The sequence below is a fragment of the Gambusia affinis genome, linkage group LG21 (assembly GCF_019740435.1).
Source record: "Gambusia affinis linkage group LG21, SWU_Gaff_1.0, whole genome shotgun sequence".
NCBI classification, from domain to species: domain Eukaryota; kingdom Metazoa; phylum Chordata; class Actinopteri; order Cyprinodontiformes; family Poeciliidae; genus Gambusia; species Gambusia affinis.
Genome location: NC_057888.1, coordinates 6,638,669 through 6,658,208, shown reverse-complemented (window position 1 = coordinate 6,658,208; position 19,540 = coordinate 6,638,669). Strand labels below are relative to the sequence as shown.

The 19,540-nt window shown below is 41.4% G+C and overlaps 1 protein-coding gene across 3 annotated transcripts in view; it reads left to right on the top strand.

The window, feature by feature from the left end:
* Positions 1 to 19,540, top strand: part of gli3 (GLI family zinc finger 3) — a 119,594-nt gene that overhangs the window by 35,798 nt on the left and 64,256 nt on the right. For 2 of the 3 annotated variants that reach the window (XM_044104629.1, XM_044104631.1), the window contains exon 3: positions 11,857 to 12,102. In XM_044104629.1, coding sequence (XP_043960564.1) covers positions 11,857 to 12,102 — 246 coding nt within the window. The remainder of the gene's footprint in view (positions 1 to 11,856; positions 12,103 to 19,540) is intronic. The other variant, XM_044104630.1, reaches the window with a different exon arrangement.

The following is a 19,540-nucleotide window of genomic DNA, read 5'->3' as shown; positions in this document are numbered from 1 at the left end:
GCCTGATAATATTCATAAAGTGCCTTATATTTTAGATTGTTAAAATATAAAACATAGGTGTGAAAACATAAAACAGGATGCGAATAAAAATATTTGAAAGTAGATGGAGCTATTAATCCTGCTAGAAGAAAGTTATACCTACTGCCATAATGTTGATTGTTAAACCTTTACAGATGTGTAAAAACATCTTTGCCTCAACTCTGTTCTTTTTGCTTTTTTGTCACACTTAAACATCTCTCATCATCAAGCAAACTTTCATATTAGATGAAGAGTTCAACTGACTATTTCACATATTAAGGAAAAAAAGCATCAAGAATCCCTATGTGTCCCCAGGTGGTCTGTGATGTGTGTAAAAGATGTGTGACCGTGTGTTGACTGGCTGCTTCGTGTGAAGTATAGAAGAGCCTTAATTTGTCAAAGCATCAAAACGGACTCTTCTTGACGTAGTGACATGACAAAAATTGTGTTATATTATTTGCAGGGAGGCTGGTTTTTGTATCCATTCTCTACTTTTCAGAAGTTATGAACATTTGTACCATTTTTCACAAAAAATGGCCAAAAATTTTTCAATATCTTAATTTGAAATTTCCTGGACGGAAATTTCAATGTCGTTGTCAACATGGGAAGCTGTCCGCAGCTTTCTGTTTAGCTTTAGATGACGCATCAGAGAACCTTTAAAGGTGATAATTCAGATGTTGTGACATGAGACTCTGGGACACTATTATCATTAACAGTTTTTTACCTGTAGAAGAAATGTACAATTTTTTCTTCAGCTTGTAGAAGTGAGAATAAAGCCTCAAAGAGACTTGTCAGACAGCAGGCCCTAGCTAATTAAAACATAATACATAATCACAAACTGAAAATATGAATATCTACAAAGATGTAGACTTAGACTTAGACTGACTTTATTGTCATTTTGTATGCACAGGGTGTATACAGAATGAAATTTCGTTGCATACGGCTCAGGACAATGTTTTGAGGTTCCAATGTTATAAGGTTACTCCAGAATAAATGAAATACAATATAAAATATAAATATAAATATTAAATATAATGCAGGAATGACAGTAAAATAGAAGTTATTTAGTGGATGTTAGATCTCTGTGTCTTCACAAGAGATTGTTGTTGAGTTGTCTTATTCAGTCCAGATCGGTGAATTATGTTGTTGGAGGCTGAATCAGTCTATATCAAGACTGATGAAATGTGATTTTCTCGTAACTAAGTCACGATCTTCCTAAAAGTTTCCCAGCAGTCGATTTTGACCTTTTAAATCAGGGTCGAGATTTTGGAGAATTCCTCTCTTTCAGCACTTATATACAGCTGCCTGACAGCTTGTAGTAACAGGTGGTGGAAAGGGAATGCTGCCTACTTATACACATTATCAGAGAAAACCCTGAGCTGAAACTTCAAAAGGGAAGGAATAGGGTTGATGATGAATTGTATTGTGTTTAAAACCTTCACTATGAGAAAATGGTGTTTTGACAACCTTTGATTAGAAAAATTTGGAATTAGTTGGAATTACTATAAAATCTGAAAATATTTTTGAAATGCTATCAAATCCATTATTTTATATTTTGTTGCAAAAGGGGTGTGTTTGCTAATACACTGACTACAAATTAATTACTAAATAATTTGTTTTCAAAGTAAGACTTGCAAAAAATGCAACATTTCTAATTTCAAAACGTATTCTTTGACAAACAGAAAGTTAGCTGCAAGGAAAACAGTTGCAAAAGCACATTTTATTAAGAGTGAAGTGTTAAGAGTAGTTTGGAAAGTGTTTAAATCAAACAGAATGTGTCTTTTAACCTCTGACAGTATCACTGAACTTTCTGAAAATAAAAATATACTAATAATAAGTGATCATCTATTTTGTGTCATCAGAACACACTTGGTGCAAAAGAGATGAATCTCTTAGTGGTGTTTCACTTGAAATGCTGGGAACTTTTCTGGGAGTTTTTACAGTGCAGTGGTGTGAGAAACAGGATTTTAAGATCAGTGATTGGATATTTTATGCCCTGGTGCTCCCTTGAATCATGCATGACTTTACAGACAATTTAAGGCTTTTGCTCATCTTCTGTAATGATGATTCAAGAGAAAGAATTTCATGTCCGTTCAAAGCTTTTCCCACACCCTCTTCTCACCATAACCTGTTAAAACAAAAAGATTTTGCTTCGCATGATAATTATTGATCTATAAAAATGTATTGCTAGATTTAACTTATTTATAAAACATTTGTTCTGCCAATTAGTGCAATAAAAATTCCAGATACACAACTCTCACTTAAATTCTTTCACAGGGTCTTTATTTAACACTTTTTTATATTCATTAACTTATTTTCAACCTTTAGCCTCTTTCTACTACATAGCAGCTAAATCAGAGATTTCCCTGCTGGCTGCAAACACAGTAATGAAGTCCTCTATGTTTAGCATGCAATTTTAAGGGGGAGTGACTTTAACTAAATCCTATTTAGAAAGCAAACCCCTTTGATGTCACAATTCCTGCAAGTGTCATGTGTAGATTTTTTGAGCACAAGTGACTGGTAACTAAAAAAAGATTCATTGTGAGGTTTAGAGGTTTCAATGACTTTGTGTTATTGCAGGACTAATACATTTATTTCAAATATCACCAGAGGCTTAAAAAACCCCCCCACACTGCTAAGTAACCTAGTATATGTCCAGAACAACCCCTCACTGTGGGAAGAGAACGGAGGAGTCAGTTGCGTCCTGTTACTTTTATGGCATTCATTTGGCTTGTAGTTTGGAATTCCAATTGTCATGCTTTCTGGTAAAAAGGCCTTATGTCCAAATGTGACGGGTTAAAAACTGTAAGCGTTACCAGCTGCAGCATCAAAGCCCCGGGCATGCTGTTCGTTTAACCCAGATCCGTCACACTCATGTGCAGGCCCCAATTCAACCTGTAATGTAGACATTCAGCAGGAGGCATTAAACTGAGACCAAAGTAGAATTATAGGCGTGAGGTGACTCCCAAAGCTCACTACCTGTGATATGTCAAAGATCGTGGATGTGCTAAAATACAATGGCCTGGAAAAGTATTCGTGACCTTTGAACTATTCCACATTTTGTAATTTTATGAACAGTTTTCATTTTAGTTTTATCTGGACTTTTGTGATTGATTATTAGAATGTAGTGGTCAATTTGGAAGAGAGACTAAAATTAAACATGGCTGAAATATCTGTAAACTAAGGCTTAGAAATGTATTTATCCCCCTTTACTTCAAAGCTCCTTAGTACAAATAAGTGCAACCAATTATATAACTGTCATATTGTTACTGAATCCATCAGCCGACAATCGTTTGGCACAACAGAAAGTCTACCAAAAAATTGGTATTCACTGAAAATGCTGGACTGGGTCATGAGAGAGCTGCCCGAGAGGCTCAAGGTAACTATGGAGTAGTTGTACAGATCAACAGCTCAGGTAGTAGTCGACATCACAACTATTAATCAGGCACTCCAAAAATTTAGCATTTGTGAAATAGTGGTGAGAGGAAAAGCTACCGTTAAAAAAGGACAGTTTGCAGTTCACAAAAAAAAAAGGTAGAGATTCACAAACGCTTGAAATGTACAGCTAAGAAATGATTTACATCAAAGCATATATATGTAAGAATGGCCTAGTCAAAGTCAGAAACTAATCCAATTGAGTCTGCAGTAAAACTTAAGTTACGTTCACTGACACATTCACAGTCTCAGTCAATCTAACTGAATCTGTGCTATTTTTCAAAGAAATGAGGCCTAAGACTTTATTCTGTAGATGTCCAACACTAAAATCCTAATAAAATACAATGAGCTTTGGGTTTGAAGTTAAACTTTGCAAAAGTCCAAAACTTATGTACACGTTTGCAAGGGACAGTATGATTCATATAGCTTCTTGAATGGAAATCAGTATGGCTTTACCGTTACAAACCTTGCAATATATCAAATATAAATTTAGCCAAGATCTATCACTCTACCAGCTTGAAATAGACTAAGACAGTATTTTAGATTTAAACACTGTTTTAAGAGTTGGTATAATAACTTTCTAATTAGTATCTCAATCTTTAACCACAGTTTATGGAGCTTCACTAACAGGTGTGACTTGCAATCAGCAGCAACAGGGCTGGCAATAAGATGCTTGGACACATCTGAATATCCACAGACTTAATCACCGTGGAAGGCTGAGAGAGAGAGAGTCCACTTCAGACTCACCAGTCATTGATAAAGTGCTTAGCAGCAGGAAAATTAATGAATCCGGCCTGACTGGTTGGGAGTGTTGGGGGGTGGTGGGAGTTTAGGGTTGATGGGGAGGGAAAAGGAGGAGGGAGGGTAATCCTGTTCCAGCTAAATGGCTGATCCCTCTCATTCCTCAGATATCAAATGTCAAAAGTTAAATTAGCCTGCTAGCCTCAGATACCAGTTAACATGCTTTTAAACGGGCTGAGGGGCGGTGATTCCTGCCCCCTCTGGGATAGTGGGCAGGTACCTTTGAAGTGTCTAATTATCCAGCTCCAACTAAGTGTAGGCAAACTATCCTAATGGGAGAATTTGTGTCTCAGTTGGCTGCAAGAAAAAGCTGTTAAATGAATGTTTATTTTATCAGAATGAACGCACAAGCTCATGTTCCCGTTTTACCAGAATATTTAGATTGATATTTGTAGTTTTTTAAAGGTTGCATCCTTTCACACTAACAGATGGAAAGTCCACTATGCTTTGTATCACATTTGATGAGTAGAATAATTTTTTCTTGTCAGGCCTAACTGCTGGCTCTGGATCTCTTTGCCTTGGCTGGAAATCCATTTCTCTTGGCGAGGCCTTCCTAATCTGAGTGCCACAGACTTGGTTCGCATCACTTTGGTCTCAGAAGCAGGATTCCAGTGCTGAGATCCAAAAGAAAACTGGCCCACTGTGGTGTCATGGGCGCACTGTCCGGAATGACCCTAAAAAGACCCACTATTGTCGATATCACTCTGCCCTTGCAAATACAATGATGTTAGATTGTTAAAGTGGACAATATAAGTGATCGACGAGTTTAGACAGCTGGCTTATCACAGAACTGCTAATGCAGTCGACCAGAGCTCTAAATGGCATCTTCCTCTCTAAAGCTTTGATCAAATGCATCTCTTAGCGTTTGATTTGTCAAAGAATGCAGGCCAAGATGCCCTTTGAGTAGCAAAACCTTAAAAGCTGTAACTATCAGAGGTCAAAAAAAAAGAAGAAAGAAATGCATCAGGGCACATTTTCAAGTCGAGGCTATCAGCCCTCTCACTGCAATGCTCATTGCTCCCTCACAATGTGGCCCTGATGAAATGGTCGTGGGGTTTCGGGCCGCTCTATGGTGGGCCTGTGCCCCTAATGGGTGAATGAAGGGCAGTGAGGGAGCAGGCGGAGGCTTGGGAAAGACACAACCCCGCTGTGAGGTTGATTTGAGGTGAGTGAAGGGAAAGAAGGAAGGAGTCAAGCAGGCTTTGATTTAGCCCCTCCCCCGCCCCTGGGGTTGGAGACTGGTACTGTGAGATGCTGAGCTCTGGGTGCGTCCCCGAAGACCCCCGGCGGCACAGAGAACAGGATGGTGGGTTGTGGAGTAAAGGGGTGGGGGATGTGGGCTATTGAGAGCCAAATTGAGATGTGGGAGTCATCAAATTTGCCTAGATGAATATTGAGGAGGGCATTTGTGACTGCTGTGCGGGAAATCAGTAGCTGACAAAAGACTACTAACCAGAAGAGGGACCTTATTTAATTCTCTTTACAATTTTGCCAAACATCACTCATGCACTGATGGGTACAAACCCTGGGATGGAGTCAGACATCAGTTCAAAGTTAGATAAAGTTCTCCAAAACATTTTCATTGATGATTAACAGCTGACCTCACTGCAAAAACACAAACTCTTACCAAGTATTTTTGATCCATTTCTTAGAACACTTGGAATAAGACAAAACTGACTTACAAGAAAATTTTCAGAAAGATATAAGAGCTTAGCATCTTGCTAAAAAGCTATTTGTAAGTTAGTTTGATCTTATTTCAAGTCTACAAAGATATAAGGGTTTTAGGTTTTTTGCAGTGCTGTCTTTGGATATCATAACAATTATGACAGAGTGGTTTAAGTTACTGTTTTTTCAAGAAGGTGCTTGGAAGTCACTCTTTATAGTGAGTTACAAGAAGCACCATCAGTACTCTGTAACCTCCACAAAATGCATACCTGTTGTAAAAATGGCAGTAACAGTCTTGTAATACTGAGCTAATCGTCCGAGGAGTTGATCAGGAAAAACCTCACACAATTGCACTAATCCCCAATCTTGCTGGCTGTTGTTGGTGTGGTACAGTCCCTCTTATATCAGCCCGCACTAATCGTGAATGATTCCCTCTGTCTTTAGCGGCCCTGCCAGAGCCGGTGAATCAGGTACGTAAAGCCTAAGCTGCTTGGAGAGGTGCTCTTATTAAACTCTAGCCAGCTGCTGGAATTTTTTCTTCCCCCTCTCATTGTTGATTGGGGGAGTCTTGAGTCTTTCCCTGGAGTTGATTTGCAAGAGAAAGGAAGAAAAAGGAGCAAGAGATTATTGCACAGGAGGAGAAGAGCTTTGAAGAAGTATTTTGTGATTTCACTGTATATCCTCCACCTCTTTCTTCATGTGATCCTTTAGCCAAAGCATGTTTTCAGAAGTTAGAAGGTGGAACTCCGATTATGTCTGTCTTTGTCCCAAAGAAAGACTCTTGGGGTGATTATAGCTTGCCGTAGCCCCTTCTAGACCTCTGAAAAATAAAAGTTCTAGATGTTGGTCGGATAGTTTAGAGTTAAGGACAGACTATCATGCGGAGGATGTGGAAGATAAGTTCTTCTTTTTAGCCTGTGCCTGTGGACAATTCCTTCAAAACAACAAAGTTGAGGGTTTGTTTCACTTTTGATTGATTCCCAATGATCTCCCTTAGCCAAAACCAGTTTGTGTCATAGTACTTTCAGAAGATGGAAGGTGAAACTCTGTTTTTGTCTGGTATTGTCCCCGAGAAAGGCTTTTGGGGAGATTGTAGGATGCAATGACCCTTTTGTAGACCCCTGAAAAATTAAAGTCTCAGACTGGAAGGCAAGGCAGATGCTGGAGAGTTAAAGACAGATTGTCATGTGGAGGATGTTTAGAACCAATCCTTCTTCTTAACCTTTGCCTCTAGAAGATTCCTTCAAAACAACGAGGATGGGGTTTGGTTTCACTTTTGATTTGTCTAAATTGGCTGGAAACTCTTAACTTTAGCCCCTCTTATCCTGGAGCCCAACTCTTTGAGGCATTGGCCCCACTCCATGTCTCATTATCTCTTTCAAAATTTCATTTTGTCATTGCACCCATGCACTCTTTCATACTCCCCCCATTAGAGGCAATACATTGAGTTTTCTCGAAAGGTATTTGAAACAGAATCTTACAATAGAGACTGCAGATGAGGGCGGGGGGAAGTGGAGAAACCTGGATTTTAGGGTTTAATGAGTGGCCTGCTGGGGGTGAAAGAGAGATAGAAACCAAGTGAGCCAGAGCAACAGAGAGTGCATTTGTGGAGCGTTAGAGGGAAAGGAGAAAGAATCATAAGGGAGGAAGAATACAGGAATGAAGTACCAGGTACCATTATAGTGGCAAAGAAAGCTGCTGAAATACTAGAGCTGGGGCGTGTGCTCTGATCAGGACGGCAGTGAGCACAATTACCTTCTTTTCAAATCCTTCAGTGACACTGCGGGAGGAAGGAGGACTTTGAAACTTGAAAGGCAAGAGCTCGCTTTCAACCTCAAACGCGAGCAGGAAAGGGCTCTGAAATTTGTTCAGCGCTCCCCATCCACCATTAGCTTGTTTCTTCCTCTCGCCTCCAGGCATTTAAGCGCTTTTTGAAAAGATGTTAAGAAATTCAATCACCATAGAGAGAGAGAGCGGGTTAGTTCTTTTTTTTTCAGTATTTTTTTTTTAAGGCATGCTTTCCTCTGGTCCACAGAGGACCGGCCTGCTGCTTTTGTGTTATGTACTGAATAGACCTGCAAACTGGTAGAGGACTGGATGCAGTAACCATGGGAAAACAGAGAAGAAATAAAAGAAGAATCTAAAATGAATGAAGGGAAAAGGGAAAGGATCTGTTGGGCCGAAGTTAGAAAAAGGTTGCATGGTAAACGTATAAAAATTTTATACATTCATGTTTGCTCTGTCTTCATCAGATGTGCTGGTAAAAGATATGTGGTTGATATACGATCCCTGGTTTTTGTAAAGTTTTTCCTTGCCGACTCCAGTTTTAGCCAACTTCAACATCTTTTTAAGATTCATTAACAGCTCTCATAATGGCCATCATGCAATCAGTGACCATAAAACCATTTCTAGGATCCTATATTTAATGCACTTTGTTAACAGTAAAAATTATATTTCTCTACAACAGAGGTCAGCAAGATATTGGATACAAAGTAGGTCTTGACTCAGATTGATTGGGGTTGTTTATAGATATGAGTTTTAATTTGTGGAACTGTTAAACCTGTGGTGTTTATTTCTATTGGCACGGGTCAGTTAACGATTAAAAGTTTACAGCTCAAAAGTTGGAAGCAGAGCAGCTTTGCTTCAATATGTTCATTGTTTCCTATTATCTACCAAGTTTGGCTTCAGGTCAGTTCACTCTCTCACCAATTCAACAATTCATCTCTAAATCAAGTATGAGTTCACGTCCTGTGGCAGACGACTCCTTTTGTTCTGCTGAAAAGAAGCAATTAAAGCTCCTAACGTATGAAATTGTGAAGGAGCAAACTGATGGTATTTTGTGCCACTCTGAATGAACCTACATTTCCCTTTAGATTAAACAATTTCCTTTTGCAAAACTGTTTGTACAGCTTTGTTCTTCATCTAGACTTCTTTTTAAACATCACACTGACAGTGAAAACATGGTTTTTCTCCCTCAGTAGAAACAATCTCTACATTGAAGGGGGTTGTGTTTTGCGTTCACTGATTGAGAAAAGGTTTGATTTTTGAGGATGTTGACATATGTTTAACAGATTCTCAACATGTTACACTGGTACAAAAGGTTTTCTTCAGCAGCCAGAAGCAACACACAAGAGAAATCCGTGAATGAGAGCAGGTCTGTTCCACCAAGACGTCAAGGAGTTAATTGCCCCTTGTGCTGCAGAGTGTTTGTTTAACCATTTAAGGTTCTATGAACTGCTGTAATGAAGCCCCTGAAGGTGGTATATGGTGGAATGATGAACCCTCCTCCTCGGGGGATGGAGGGTGGAGTGTGACAGTGCTGTGATTGAACCGTTTGCCGCTTGACCTCACTTGTTATGTTTGAATAGCGGTGGGGGTCACGACTGAAGAACAAGAAAGTTGCGAGTAACGAGGAAAAATCTAAACAAACTAGAAAGCCTTTCTTTTAACCAAGCGGTTAAACTGTAACTCCTGTAGCTCACAAACACACTCTGATGAATCTATTTATATAAAAGATTTAATGTCTGCTTAAAATATAATAAAATGGAAAACCCAGCTCATAAATATGCAGCCAGTCTACTTTTGCAGCTGGAATTGTAGATTTTCTGCATATGGAAGTGCTGGGAGTACACAGCAGGAGCCGCGCTGCACACAGCTACGTGCACGGTCTCCCCTCTCCTACACAGTCTACAGTCCCGACTTCCTCAATCCATGTCAGGAGATGAACCCAATTTCAAAATCCCTTTATGTTAATATTGCGCTTTGCAAGCGCAGACCTATTAATCCAGCTTTAACCGTATAAGTTGTATTATTCCCCTTAATAAGATCACTGGCTGTGCAGTATAGGATTAAATACTTATATCATAACTGACACTGTCATTTCCCGCGGATGAGAGTGACTTGCCTCTCTCCGGCTGTCAGTTCCGCATTAGGAATCCTTGAATCCTCTGCCAGGGCTGCGCCAGGGCACGGCTGGCCCCGGATGCAGGTAATGGATGTGGGAGAGTGAGGGGAATAAAAAGCGGGACCCCTCGAGCTGCTCCTCCTGCTCTCTCATTGCCTCTTTCAATCTCATTCTCTAGTCCTTTCTGATTGCTTCTCTTTTTTTCTGTGAAGTGGCAACTCTCTGCAGTGCTTAAGGTGGCGCTCTTTCATCTGGCCCTCTGCCCTGTTTCTAATTGGCAGTTGGATTGCTGTTATGTTGCAGCGGATTGTGGGGGAAGGCTGCTAATACTACAGAACCTCTGGCGCCAGTAGAGGGGCATTTTGCCAGGTTCTCAGTGAGGGACATTAATGTTGGGAAAGGAAAGCTGGAGCGCATTGATGACCAGCACCCTTAATGATGAACTCACTTTAACTTAAAAGAAGGGCTGAACATGTGGGGGATTTACTGGAAGCTGGTGAATGCTGCTTAGGGGAAAAAGTAAAGTTAAAAGGTTTTACTACTTGTTCATGTTATTGTTATTTAAGTCTTTTAAATATTTCTTGCTTTTCAAATTCTAAGGCAGGTTATTTTTTTTTTTTTTTTACAAACTAATCTACTAATCATAAAAATGATCAATTGTCAATATTTTGCAGACATTGGACCCCTGGTGTTTACGATGTTTGGGAATTACAGTCAACAGCAAGTAGCTGAAATCTGCAGATGATTGAGATCCCTTCTTAAAACTCTTATAACTGCTATTTTAAGATATATTAATATGCACAGTGAAAACTGTCTTTTTTTAACTTAGTTTTTTTAATAGTGGAAACTGTCTTGGGACTAAGGTAGAAGTAAACGCCAACAGTCTGTTCTTTGGATTAGAGCCAATCAGTACCAAAGAAAATAAATGACGCTCCTGGATTGGCTGCTTTGCAAACGCAAACTAAAAGCTTGTCAAGCAGCTTTGTTTTCTTGGATTTTACCTTATGCCATTTTGAAGATGAGCCTCATCAATGTTGGAGTGTTCATAAGTGTAACAGCTTGTGAGAATTCTTGAACTATGACTATTTATGTCTTCCTTAAAAGATAATTATCAGAGTTAATTTGCTTTTAAAATCTGCTCCTTGTAAATGTATCTAATTTAAATTGAAATAATAGAGTCCCAGACATGCCACGGCACTTTTAGAGAAAGTATCAAACTACAGAAAGGACTAATGCTAATACCAGAAGGTTAGCTGACCTTTGTACACATCAGTTCAGAGGCCATGCCAAAGGTCAAAGACCACGTCTTTTCGGGGGAGTTAAGGCTCTGAGCTCAGCTTCACCTTCATCCCGATTACATGGCATGCTGAGGATCGTACAAAGACCCCATGTCTCTCTTTTTTTCTCTCTTTAGACAAAAAACATTCTGTTAAGAACTGATGGTGAGGGGGATGCTCATACAGCTTAAAATGCTTTCCTTTTCTTTTAAAGTCTGCTTCTAAAAATGCCAAATTTATTCTTTCAGTAGGCTCTTTTTCCATTTGGGGAAAGTTTGAGTCTGCTCAGCTCATAAATTTGATTGGCTAACCTTGACATATATATACCCAGAATGCTCTGCGCTTTTGCTTAGTGCTACTATTGTTGTCTGAAAAAATGCACTACTCCATCTCAAAAATAACCAATCAGAGCCACGCGGAAGCTCTTAGTGCTGTCAATCAACGCAGTGTACATAATGCTCAGTCTGCTAATGGTGGAGAAGCAACTTAGTGTTCCAGGAAAACCATTTACCCGCCATCACCCGCGGCTTTGCTAACTAGACTGATCATTCTTAGCTATCTTTAAGAAGCTGTAGTGTAGCAGAGAGCAGGGGGGGGATTTGAGCAGCACATACACAATCCTAATTGATGGCGTTAAGACCCTCCTTCTGGCTCTGATTGGTTGTTTTTATCTGTTTCTTACCATGTTGTCCAGACATAGTGAAACATGAAACATCACTTTTCTCCATTTCCCCTTGTGTTTCTTCATTCTGGCAGAAGATGAGAGTTCGGGGACGCCGTACCACCGTGAGAGACGCAATGCCATTAGCTCCCAGGCCCAGACGCCCGGCGCCCTCGACAGAACTGTGAATGAGGAACCCTCCACCTCCACAGAGGAACGCCCGTCCCTGCTCAAGAAGGAGCTGCACGGCTCCCTGCCCCATCTGTCTGACCATGCTCTGCCATACAGGGGCACGCTGTTTGCCATGGACCCCCGCAACGGCTACCTAGACTCACACTACCGTAAGTCCACAGGCCTTCCAAAAGTTGGGAACTTAGGAAACTTTACAGCTCAAGGGCACGTTTGTAGCGTTCTAAATGCTGAGGCTAGCTTTGCTTCCTTACTGTAGGTGAAAGGCACGACTGTTAGGCGCTTGATTAAGTCTGACAGATTAGCCCTTCTCTGAGACTTGCACAGACACACACTTGCAAACACATGCACGCTCGCTTGCAATGTTTGGTTCCTGGGAAGTTAGTATGGGGAACAGGCCAGCGTAGCTTCTTAATTCCCTCATTAGGGACCTGTCTGAACACAGTACTCCACTTTCTCTCATCAACGCACACTTCAAAGCCCCAAAGCAGTGCCGAGTCAAACCTCAGCACCCCCTACTCTGGCTCGTTCTCTCTCTCTGGGACTCTCTCAGAGGCTGTGTAAGAGAAAGGGAAGGAGACGAAGCCCTGGAGTAGGGAGGTGAGGGGAGAGCTCTGGTCCAATTGAGATGGTGGAGATAATTTGAAGCAAAGGTGAGGTAAACAGTTGTAGTTAGATAAAAGCAAAGCTGTGTGTGCACACTGGAAGAAAAGGCAGGGGGGATAAATGTTTTAAGAGTCTTATTAGGAGGTTAATTTGGCAGCCATTGTAGCCGCAAGACAAAGATTTGATGTGATTACTCGTTAAGTTTGGTTATTTTGCCCTCGAATTGGGTCAGACAGGGTTGGACAGGAGAATTTTAAAGTGTTGACATTAATGAAAAACTCCACCGAACCCCAGACTCCAACAGAACTCTATTTATTTAACCACTTCATTAGCCTGCACTCCCTTGTGGTTGGGTGCCTGAGAATAGAGCCACCAAGGTGCCTCTTTAAGGGAAAGGTTACTTAAAACCAGGCGATGGTGCTTTGGACAGGAGCCTCGAGGGCAGAACATTACTGCACATTACATCCTGACCTAACTCAGCAACACTGCCACTTCTCATTTTATGAACGAGTGTGGGTATGTGTGAAGGAGCTCTGGTGGTTCCAGACCGCTGCAGGCGCAGGGAGGGAGACGGCAGGGGCAGAATAAAAAGGGGGGATGGAGGTCACTCCGAGGCTTGGGGTCATGCGGAAAAGTCACAGCCTGAAATGGAGAGTTCAAAAGCAGCATGAAAAGTCAAAGGGGCCATGAAGCTTCAAGAGAATTTCTTTGTGACTGAATGCGAGGGGCTTGACGAAGCAGGGCAGAGCATCAAGTTGCATTCTAAGACGCTTTTGGTGTTCTGCACATTTTCTTCTTCTGCAGCCAAAATATGAGGGTTTTTTTAATCATATTTGTTCAGCTAAATACTAAAATCTTCTCACTTACCCTCATGCCCACTTTTCTTTAAATTATTTGATCGTTTTGAGCTATCTCAATTGCCAGTTTTATCTTGATTCAAGTCATGTACGCTCTTCAAGTGGTTTGCCACACGTCATGTAGCTACCATGGAAACATGGAAACTGCAGGTCGAGTGCAGTTTCGGAGTCAGAGCCTTATCTTTAAGTTCTCGTTTTAGACTAATTCAGCTCAGTTCAATGTATTTTTAAGCAGCAGCTGACAACAAATGTAATCTCAAGTCACTTTACAAGAGAAATGGGTCAAATTCATAACCACTAATCACTAAGCAGCAATCCCTCATCCTGAAGTAAGGATTGCTGAAAAAATTATATAAAAAAGAGAGAATAAAAGAGTTTGCAGGAGAATCATTGAGTATGGAGTACCTTCTTTGGGTAAAAATAAAAATTGTGCACACACGAATGCAAAGATTTCATCACTATCTTTCTCCGGAAAAATGGCTCTCTAGATAATGGTATGTTTCATAGGAAAGAAAAATAAAGAGTAGCACCAATTTCAGATTAAATCAATGATTCTGAGAAGAATATTTATAATAATGGCAATCAATCACACAATCAAATTTGTTTAAAATAAATTAATCCGTTCAAACAAAAGAAGCAAATAAATTTTTAAGTTTGTCATCTGGCATTATGTAAGTATGGAACACCTAGTAGAATAAACACTGCTTGACTACAAAAAAACAAAGTTTATCCCACCCTCCCATCCCAAGATATTTTGGGTTGTTTACAAACCCTACTCTAAAGCTAGTTCAGAAATGTACATGAAACTATATAAAAATGATCCACCCAGATTTTCTCTAGACTTTAAAAAGGATTCAGTGTGGCTCGAGATCAGCTCTGTGTATTCCTTATAGTGCTTTCAGAAACAGTAAAAACCGAATAAAACATTTCCTGTCTTAAAGTCAAAATTGCAAATAATCCCATTAAGCAATGTGTTGCAATTGAAAATAACACCATTGAGAATAGAAAATATCTGCATTTCACCTTTAAAACCACAAAGTCTGAATGGCTTCTGGTGTTTTTCATTGATGCTCCTATGATGTTTCCTGTGCTAAGGAAGACTTATGATCTGAGATGAGAGCATTGCTGCGTAAAACACCTCCTTCTGGCCTCAGGTGTTGAGGACATGAGTGGGTATCCCAAGGCGGTCCCATTCTGTCTGATTGAACCCAGTACCACATCCTGGTCTCCAGGGGTTTCGCCATATTTAGGGTCAGCAGAAGGAAAGGGCTCCCCTTAAACCTTTGCAATCCCCCAGCCCCTTCCTCACCTCATTCATGTACTTTGAACCACAGACCTGCAGCATCTGTCGCCACTCCTGCACCACGAGTTGTAAAAATCCACTGTTTGGGTTTGTGCACGCACAGACAGCTCTTACTATGAGGGTCTCCTAAATTCATCCCAGGTGTGTGCGTTGCCCGTGTGTGATGGAGAGGGGGCGGTAAGCCTTTGTGCTGCGCTTGCAGGGAGCGACATGCCATGCAGCAGACATCCAGGTAAATCCGATTACTCTTAGCGCTGCTGTGTGTCAGTGCTTAATGTGGCTAAATGCGATGGCACCTGCAGCCCTGCCACACCTGGCCACTGGGTCGTTAACATGGTGGTGAAGCTCTGGGAGGTGTGGGAGTTGAGAAACGAGAGGAGAGCAAAAGGAGAGGGGTTTATCCTCGGGGGGAAATCTCTGCTATTCACCCAGACTTGCATTCTCCTTTTCCTCTTATGTCCTCGGCCTAAGACTGTGTTTACTCTGGTTTTTTACACCCACTTCAGAGCAGAAGAGGAGGCACCAAGGAAACATTACTTCTATTGTTAGCAATAGCTAATCGTGGTGATGCCTGAGTCTTAGCTGCTTTTCTTGGGCAAACACTGGATAAGAGTCCCTATCCTTCTTACCACAGCGCTAATACATACAGCTTTGCTGTGGGATAAGGAGAAAAGGACAGAGATTAGGATTAATGAGAAAAAAAGTCTTTCTTAAAATCTTAATTGTTGGGAAGCATGAATGCAGTGCACAGTGCTGACATCTGTTTACATTGTGCCCCGATTAGCCGGCCAGTGGTCGTTTAGCAACAGAGAGCCCATTTGCTGGCGAAGCATCTCTTCTTCCTCCGAGGAGATCTTCGTCTTTAAAGTCTTTCCTTCTTTTTCCATGTTTGCCAAGCCTAGCATGACATGGACATTGTTGCTGCTGCACTGAAACCCTAGAGACTTTTAAATGAAAGGAGGGGAGTTAGATAAAAGTAAAAGGAAAGTACTTATGGAACTGAAGATATGTCAGTTTTGGGGTTTTACCATATCACTGACACAGTAGGTCATTGATAGGGCTAGAATGGGTACTTTAAGTTTGTTCAAGCTGTGATGGCCGCCTGCCTATCAGCACAAATTAGCTCCTTAATAGATCTAGCTCATATCTTGCTGCCAGGGCCTTAATCCCCCATACCAAAGCCTTGCCGTCCTTGACTGATCCCAGAAACCCACTGAGCTAAGCTAGAGGCAGTGAAAGTAAGAACGTTTTGCCCAAAGAAATCTTCACATGTATCACAGCAACTGTGCTCTAAGAGTTCAGCAGAAGGTGGTTGTTGCATGGATCATACACGTCACATGTGCGATCAATGTAGGTGATTTTTTTTTTTTGTTGAACACTAAACTGTTGTTTATCAGTTATCTCAGGTCGATTTAGCTCTTTCTTCTGCCAGACTCAATATCAAAATGTGTGTGACCACAGAAGTGTATAAACTGTCACAAACTCAATGTGATCCACTTCACAATAATTTGTGATTTTATGTGATTTGTCTTTCAATGTAGCAGGATTATGTTGTCGGGATGCTTTCCTTCACGTGAATCAGGGAAGTTGGTCCAAAGCCAGGATTGGGTGGTTTTCAAATTCCCTTAGTCAAAACTTTGTAAAACTGACTTTTGCTATTATAGCTGATTGTTTTTTTGTAGGGGCTGAATACACACACACACATGATGTGTGTATTCAGGAGCTGAATACACACATGGGGCATATTCTTGTTTTTGTATAAACATGTTTTTGTCTATACAAAAGCATGTCACTCTTTACGTTTTTGTGCAGAATTTTAGGAGCCAAACTTCTATTTCACAAGTTTGAACTATTTTGTGTTGGTCTATCATAAAATCTTTTCTGCTGTAATGTGACAAAGGGTTGCAAATTTAAGGTAAGAAGACTGTAAAATTTCAAAGCAACAATGTGTGTATACATGCGAAGAACAAGAAAAAGATTCTTTGTCTCTTGATAATTTATTTGAACTCAAAGAACAAACTTTCCAGTCTCTTGTCAGTTTAAATGTGACAACTGGCTCGGAAGCAGGTTCAAACACCCTCCCTTCCCTAAAGGACTGGGGGAATAGGGAGGACAGCCTGGGGTGAGAGGACACGTGCCTGTTTCAAGGGTAAGTTTTTGTCTTTGTGATTGTTTCAATATTGGCTTTTTGAGCGCGGTGGCTCGGCGTAGTCCCCCAGTGGTGCGCAGGCACAGAGAAGCCTCAGGCAGACTGCAGGCGATGGAGAGGGATCCCTTCCATCCACCTCCTTTCATCAAGAAAGAACAACATAGGCCCACGCTCTGCTGTGGCCCCTTGGTCCAGTGCGCCAGGGATAATCAGATGATCCCCTTTTATATAGCTTATTAGAGCCATCTCATGCTGTAAGATAGGCAATATTCTCACATGCTTTCGCCCCCTTTGTAGTGCGTGATGATTTAAGAGGGTTAAGCAGAGTATGAAGTGCTCCGGGAATGCACTCTCATACTGTCTTAAGGTCATGTGGTGCTCTCGCCACAAGGCTCATACGTGTGAACTTAATATCTTGGAGTAATGGCGGCCCTCATCGACAATGAAAAGATTAAATGTGAAGGGGCTAAAAAAGAATTAAGACAAGAGCTAGAGGCGCTCCAAAGGCATGGTCTGCATTTCCTTGGATCGCCGCAACGACTGTTGGTACATTGAACTGCTTTTGTGTGTGGCTGGTTAATCAGTCAACTTGCAGAAGCAAGTAAGAACAAAAAGACTTAAAATGAAGATTTGTCTTGTCATTCCAAAGAGAAAATGAGCTGCAATTGGCAACAAAAAACAACGACGGCAAACGCTGAAGGGGGCTTCTCTAAAATGCCCAGCTCTTCATTAAGTTTACCTTCTAGCCTCTAGCAGGATAATCACCTCTGAGATGAGGGAGAATAAACATGTTTGTTTCTCTTCTATTCAAATCTCATCCTTTTCTGTATCCGTTTCTCTCTTACTGTGGTGAAGATAAGAACCCTTATTCCTACAGCGAACAACCCGTATCTGGCTCTTGTCTCTGGAGGGCCACGAGTGCTTATTGTTCAACATGGAGAGGAGGCTGATGAGCGCAGTGTAATTAAAATGTTTCTACCAGGCTGGTGAAATGTAAGAAATCACTGGAGAAAAGGCAAATGGCTGAGTTGGAGGGGAAAGACGAAGAGTCGGTGAGAGAATGAAAGGAAAGAGCAGGGAGGGGGTGTAACAAGGCAGAAAATGAAGAGAGACATAAAAGAATGGGAGCTCAAGGAGGTCAGGCCCATCACAGGCTTTAGTGTTGCCTTCAAAGATGCCTGGGACAGGTGGCAGCTCCAGACAATCTTGCACCACAGAGCAGCATCCTCTCAGGAGGAGATAAGGGATTCCTCCATCCCTCCTCCCGCCTCTCTCGCTCCAACGCGTTGCCTTTCCACCTTCCCGTTTCCCAGACGGGCGCTTTGATGTAGCTCACTGCGAGCGGGCAGCTGCAGGCCACGGGGGCTGCACGAGCGCCTCAACCGCTGGGATGCGAGGCCAGCGAACCTCAGTCGGGCCTGGCTCTCTGGTGCCCAGCACTTTCAGGTCTTATTAAAGCCCCCCGGAAGGGTTAATCCTCTTTAAGGTTGTCTCTCTGTTCGAGTCAGAGGAATGCCCCTGGGTACCACCTGCGTGACCAAGACTCAAATCCCTGGGACACAAGTTCCTCCTGCTTATACTCAAGCTCTCTTTGCTCCTTCCTCTTCTTCAATGGCTCTTTCTCGTTCTTACCCTCTAGTGCATTCTGCCTCTTCTTGCCTTTCTGTCCCCTGACAGTATCTAGGGCCCAGTCGTACGTCTTTTCGGATTATTTGGGTGGAAACTGTTGACAAGAGAGCAGTAAATGGATTACAACTTTGTCCTTGTTTTTGGATGCCGTGAGGAGGGAAAGAGGAGAGATCAGGAGGATGTGCCTTGAATATTGAGAGGCTGGATTAGCTAGAAGAAGTAGAGTTAGAAACAGGGTGAAAGTGAGGGTAAGGTGACATGAATAGAAGCACCACTGAGAGGGGAATAGAAGGAGAATCAGAGAGTTCCAGATGTTGTGGTATTTATACGATCTAATTGGTTCAAAGGGCGTCAAACCATATCTAGCCCTGCAGAGCCTAGAAGCCATTTGTCTGCCTGCTGCTGTGACACTGGTCTTTACTCTGTGACACACACTTTCCTTTGTTAGCTAAAATAATGGCCATGTACCCCTTGAGACCAGAGCAGACTCTGTCTAATGCTTGAAAGGGGGTAGAGAACATGGTAGTAGACTGAGGGCAAAAGGAAAATATTTGGATTTTACAAGTTTATCCAAATTCAAGTCACAAGTAGGTTAGACTGGGCCGGTAAGAGGTTCATATTGCACAAAATATTTACACCTTCACAATTATAACAAGCTGTTAATTTAACCAGGCTTTCTGCTCCACAGGAGCTAGAACTGAGTTGCTGGATTTCTTGTAGAATTGATGTTGTTCTGATGTGGAATTCCTATGCAAATATTGCTACAGTTAGCTGTTTTATTACTTTTCTATTTAAAGCATTGCTCAAGTATATATAATTTTTTTTCTAAAAGGGCCACTTTGGAGGGTCAAAAGAGCCAATTGTGGATCTGGACCTGCATGTTGCATGTTGCAGACACTTAATCTGGAGAATTTCTTACATAGTTACTTAATCTTGATATTTTTTTAGTAGTTAAAAATGTCTGCAGACTTTTATCTGTGACCTCAGCTTTTAAATTCTTCCTAAAAAATTTAATCCCTGAAGTAGGTGGTATTTTTTTTTTTACT